At 37.4% G+C, this 6,000-nt stretch overlaps 1 protein-coding gene across 2 annotated transcripts in view; it reads left to right on the top strand.

Annotated features, from left to right (window-relative positions):
- Positions 1-2,406: 2,406 nt before the first annotated feature.
- LOC143037508 (uncharacterized) overlaps positions 2,407-6,000 on the top strand; it is a 45,693-nt gene continuing 42,099 nt past the window's right edge. For both annotated transcript variants that reach the window (XM_076205857.1, XM_076205856.1), the window contains exons 1-3: positions 2,407-2,550; positions 4,795-4,884; positions 5,624-5,827. In XM_076205857.1, the coding sequence (XP_076061972.1) occupies positions 4,862-4,884; positions 5,624-5,827 (227 nt within the window). In that variant the 5' untranslated portion in view covers positions 2,407-2,550; positions 4,795-4,861. The remainder of the gene's footprint in view (positions 2,551-4,794; positions 4,885-5,623; positions 5,828-6,000) is intronic.

The following is a 6,000-nucleotide window of genomic DNA, read 5'->3' as shown; positions in this document are numbered from 1 at the left end:
ATGCAAAGAAAATTTTCCTCTTTCTCATGTCAAACTATTTTCATATCAAACTGACCAATAGGAAGTCATTACTTCAATGGAATATAGCTAACTTTATTCTTAGTAGATATGGGAATGGTTATACAAATAAATCTATATAGGGAGTACTGTTGTTGAATTTCATTATCCCTACACTGTATCTGACAGAGCGAATTTATTCTTATTTAATGTGGAACTCAAATCCTCTGTTAGCAATTTCCTCCTCTTTCTTTCCACATTTGCCTTATAAACTCATGTTCCCATCAGATCATAGTTAGATGTTTACACTTTTACGTGTTGGAATGCATTTAGAGCAACATCTCTGTGGAAGACTGAAGTGTTGTCATTTGTATTTCCGCAACAACATGTTGGCCTGACATCATCTTGCCACGTCAGTATATGGCTGCACATAGTATTTTGTACATATTTTGTCATCATTAGATCCTTTGACCAAAGAATGAACAGACTAGCACTGTGTTAGAAAGGAAAGTCCCAAAATAAATCGTATTTCATCCTCCCGTTGATATTTCAGACTACATCCACTGCTCACGTACATACAAAATAAAATACCTAGGAAGTACTTATTTTATTTATTCATCTTCAACCCACTTATGCATTGGAGTTCGTGACACAAACATAATATTTCTTCCTTAAATTATTTATGGGCCAATCCGGTAGCTGTTGTCAGTTACTTTGGCGCTGTGGGTCTCCTACAAGAGAGACCTGAGGCAATGGATTGCCAGCTACACACGAAATAAGAAATGACACAACATTGATGGCAACAATGGGATGGCAAGGCACTTCCTCCAAGACCGCACCTTCCTCTTTTGAGTTCGATGATTGAATGAAGATCCGAAGTTCCTTGTGACAATGGTCCAATGCCCCAACACCACTATTGACATCCCAAGAGCACTTTCCGAACCTACTGACAAGGCATGCACCCACCTGCCCCGCATCCATCCAACATCCCCCCCCCCCTTTCTCTTACCTTCTTGTGGATGAAGGGTCATCCCCGAATACTCCACCCCTCTGCCTTCCGTCCACTGCGAGGGGAAGAGGGAGTGTGGGGTAGGAAGGCACAGTCCCTCCACAACTGCAGGGCCCGGTAGAGGAAGCTGGTTTAACCCCACCTCTTCATGACATGGCGACCCTCCTTCTCGTCCACTCACGATTAATACAGAGAAAACAAGAGGAAAACCCTTCGGGCCGGGTCAGTTTATCATCCATTCACACCCACTCCCCATTCAAACCTATCTCTTACCCTCTCCCTTCCCTGCTCAACAGACATTCCCCTTATACACAAGGTCCTCTTCACCCTATCCGTCCATCCTATTCTCAGTTTTCCCCTCAAATTAACTCCGTCCACCTCTGTCTTCCATGTTCTTCCTACCAGTCTTTCTTCACTCATTCTTCCCATATGCCATCTCCCTTTCCATCCCTGATCTCCTCACTCTATCCATCCATGTAACCATCATACTTCTACACTTCGTTCCAAACACATTTAAAAAAAATTCTGCTTACCTTAAATTCCAAGCCTCTACATCCAACTTAGTAGTCAGCCGTTGATAAAGACATTTGAAACTGTGCTGGTACCCTCAAATAAATTTGAGTTTACGTTGGTTACTGTCATTGGCCTGTAACTTTGAGGTTCCGTCATACTGTTTATTTGTTTATCTATTTTTTTTCTTCTTTACTGACAGTACAAGGAAGCTCGAAATGAATCCAAGAATAGGTCACAAATCTTCCTACATTCATTGGGAACTGACGATAGTATTCTGAGGGTTGGGATGAGATTCTCTGTGACCCTACTGAAGGTTTGGGTGATTTATTAGCTTATAGGACGCAGCTTCACGTATAAGATGCAGGGTATTTTTTATTTGCAAAACTTTTGTCTTATAAGACTAAATTACATTTTAGGCATTATATATGATTATTTCGAGCTTTAAACCGTTTACTTTGTCTTTGACACAACATTTTTATTGAGAAGGATTGTGGAGACTTGCATACTGCATCTCTAGGTTAAATAATCAGAATTATTCGGTGAATAATCAAAGTGAACTCAAATATTTCTCCGGAATTTACAATGAAATGTTCTTTTATTTTAAATTATATTCACTCGGTATATGTGTTCCTCTCGTTTGTTCAAATACCTATGGATTTTAACTGCGTACCAAATCAAACCACATGATGCTAATAAGAATGTAGAATGTAAAGTAATAAAGACTTGATTAGTTATTGAGATAGAATATAACTCTCTGTATCCTAGAATTTCCCATTGTTTGATAATACTGTAATGATAAAGCATTAGTTTTTGTTCTTGATTTTGTTCACCAGTTCACGTGTGCAGCACAGGTAGCGGGATTTGTTTACAAATTATTGACAGTCGACAGTCTTGCGTAGGTGGTGGACGCAAACAGCTGTTAGCGTGTTCCGAAGATCTTTGTTATTTCCCTGCTTTACCACTATAACGTTCAAAATGGATAACGAATATTGTCATTTAAGTAAAATATGACATTAAAAGGTGCTGAAATCGTAAGTCACCGTGAAAGTTGGTAGATATTAGGACATAAGCAATACACAGCAGACGGTACAACGATAGGCAGTGGGTGAAAGGTGTATAAGTATTCATAATTCTCAAATGGGTTTATTAGCTGTATGATTTCGTCAAATATTGTTCATAGTAATATCTGGCCAGGGTTGTATATGAGCAGAATGATATCAGTCTGGTTAGAGGATATTGCATACATCATAGTATTAGCTGGATTGTTTTAACTTTTGTATCGTGACTACCTGCTAGTTTTGCATAAATACACTGGAGTCGTTCTTGAAAAAATAATTATGGTCTTATAGGTGTATTTCGTGTTTGCTTCATTATTTTATGTTTCATTCATTAGGTTAGGGTTTCTCCACAAAATCATGTTTTTGATTGAGTTGTTGGATGTATTTGGATCAGTTCTGAATTACCAACATTCAATAGGCATATCATATAGTCTAGTTCAGTTCTCAAGTTAGATACATTCATATATTTCAAATTGTGTTCATTGATAAGAATTTGTACTTTGTGAAAAACATGACAGGTACATAGTTCCTGAAATGTACCCTTTTGATAGGATGACTGATAAGTAACTGAAAGTGATGGCCGTTTGAGATGGACATCTCCATGCCATCTATCTTCAGAACCTTTAAACATTCTTGCCTCCACTTGGAGAGGCTGGCACTGTGTCTCCAGACCAGGCCTAAAATCACTCAAAACCGACAATCATCCCTCTTTTCTTTTATTTGGTTAAAAAGGGCTACTCCCCTCTTCCTCCCCTCCCTCTCTTCCTGTCACATGGTTACATAAAAGCAAATTCTTACTAATATCACACTGACAACAGTCCAGTATTTATTCCTAAAGATCTAGGGGAGGGGTTAAGGACCGATGCAAACTACTATGGGAGTGTAGGTCTCCAGACATTGAAACTCAAGAAACTTAAGAAAACAATTGTTGTTATTATTATTGACCCTCTGATCTATAGATTTTATTTATTTCTTATTATTTTCTATTATTTATTTTTAGTGTAAGGTGTTGAGTATCAGTAGGAAGTGCCCCTGAAAATTATTATTGATAATGACGTAAATATTTACTATTTTGAAGCTACGCCTTACTGATCTGAATATTTTGTGAATATTTATACTTAATTTATTTTGTTAAATGTGGAGCCTAAGATTGCTATATTTCTGGTGAAGTTTTGTGTCACTATAAATTTAGTTAATATTAGTGTATATATTGTACAAACAGTTCATATTTGATTAGCATTCTGCAAATGTCACTTTTCCCCTTGATCAGATATGTAGGCATTTCTATTTGTATCAAGCAAAGATTTTAGGTTGGTCTGCTCTACATCAGTGGCGTAGCTAAGGAGGGGCGGTCCGTCCCGGGCGGCACTTTTTGAGGGGCGGCATTTTTGGTCCTTGTATGAAGTTAATGTGCATTTGTAATATTGAATTATTGAATTCTTTGAGAGAAGGGGCGGCAAACATGAGGGCAGCCCCGGGCGGCAAAAGCACTAGCTACACCACTGCTCTACATCCAACTTGATATTCAGCCATACAGTGACACTGTACCTGTTGGGCAATCTTAGGTAGTGACGTCTCCCAGTGGACAGTACAGTAGTGTTTTCCTTTTGTTGAACTGTTTGAGAGGATCAGAGTGAAGATTAATTAATTTCAGTAAAACTGGAAAAAATATCACTATTGATGTGATGGTTTCTGGTGAAAAATCCACCTTACATGAATACTATTGACTTCGATTATATCAAAATAGTGTGACGAGGAAACAGGGTGACCCTTCATCACAGTGGTGTAGAGGTGGGGGCGTGGGTTAGTTTTTTAATATTCTTTTTATTTGCTTTATCTGGGCCATCCCATTTACTAGAAAAAGAAGGGTTTTGGTATACATATATATGTAAACAATACAATGTTTTCTGCCAATACTGGAGGGCTCAAGGACTATTACAAGCCATGGGAGTGCATAGATTTACTGTTGTTTAAATTTGAGGCATCTTTTATTATATCTAAACTATAGCTAGTTGATAGATTAAACTTATCTAGATATGAATTCAAAATCTTAAGAAAGTTCTAAGCATCTTAGGAACCTGTGGTTCCAGTGTCTGGGCTGTTGTTGAAGTTCCGTAATTCATCCCACTGCCTTTATCTTCCTTTGCATGAGCCTTAAGTTATGTTACTTTTTTTTTTTAAAGATATGGTAATAAAAATGTCTGGATCTATTGGCAGATGGTAGACTGAGAAAAAAATGAGGAGAAAAGGGATGACAGCCAACAGCTAGCAAGATTAATGATTTATGCTTTCCTTTACGATGTCAAGGTAAGAATTCTATATGAAAGGTTTTGTATATACTCATACATACACACACATAAAGTACATACAGTGTAGGGGATGGACACCAATAACAAAAAACTTAACTTTAGTCGTGATAGATTTACTATAAAGTTTTCTAAAGTTATGACAATTGGGAAACTGCATTTAAAATTTTCAAGAATTAGAAAATAAAACAAGTAAAACTTCTTCAGAACCTATAAGAAATGCGTGTTTATACTAAATTTAGAAATAACATACATTTTCAACAAGTTGTGTGACTTGTACGACAGAATCAGAAATGTCTAAAAACGAGGGGATGTCAGTCATGTTCCATGGATATAGTCTTGAAGGTTGTAGAGAACACTTGGTAAAATAGAAGTGAATACTGTCACATTGACAGTGGCAAGAAAAAATCTTAGAAAAAATACAAATCATAATAACTAGACAAATTAATTGTAGGAAATTAGATTGTCCAATAAAATTTTTATCTTTGATGATTATGTGTCATGGGATTATCAATTTAGTGTGTAACATTGTGTGCATATGTGTATGTATAGTTATAGATTTCTTTAGTTAATCTGTTAGTGGCATATTTTATTTATTTATTTCTACTTTTTATTATTATTAATATCTTTTTTGTTATCTTTTATCTAAGACCTGCCTTTTGAACTTAATGTGTTTTACATAATTCCTGTTGGCCACTGCTTGTGCGTTCTGGTTGCTATACTCTGAGGTTGCGCTTCAGGTGGGTGCGAGGGGCCGTATGGTGTGCAGGTGCTGGCGTTGTGTGGTGCCCCGTTTGTGTCTGCATCAGTGGTGGAGGATCGTGGTGGGTTTGTGCCTGTGCTGTAGGTCTTATAGCTGTCACCTTAGGCTCAGGATACACTGCGTGGACAGTCTTCACCAACCTACTTCGTCATGGCCCCAGTTCCTACCCCTTGTTTGCCTGGTAAGAATTCTAATCTGTACAATAGTATAGACTCTGTAGGTGTGTTCTCAATGAATATGGAGAATAGTCTTCAGTAAAATATATGAGGCTTTAAGACTTGTATAAATATGTTCCCTTTATATTTGTGTGTTGGTCATTTGTGATCTGTAAGTGATCAGTATGTGTTGGTTGGG

This window comes from Oratosquilla oratoria, chromosome 22, assembly GCF_046742065.1.
Source record: "Oratosquilla oratoria isolate Oo_2021 chromosome 22, ASM4674206v1, whole genome shotgun sequence".
In the NCBI taxonomy this organism is placed as follows: Eukaryota; Metazoa; Arthropoda; class Malacostraca; order Stomatopoda; family Squillidae; genus Oratosquilla; species Oratosquilla oratoria.
This window is presented reverse-complemented; position numbering and strand designations above follow the sequence as displayed.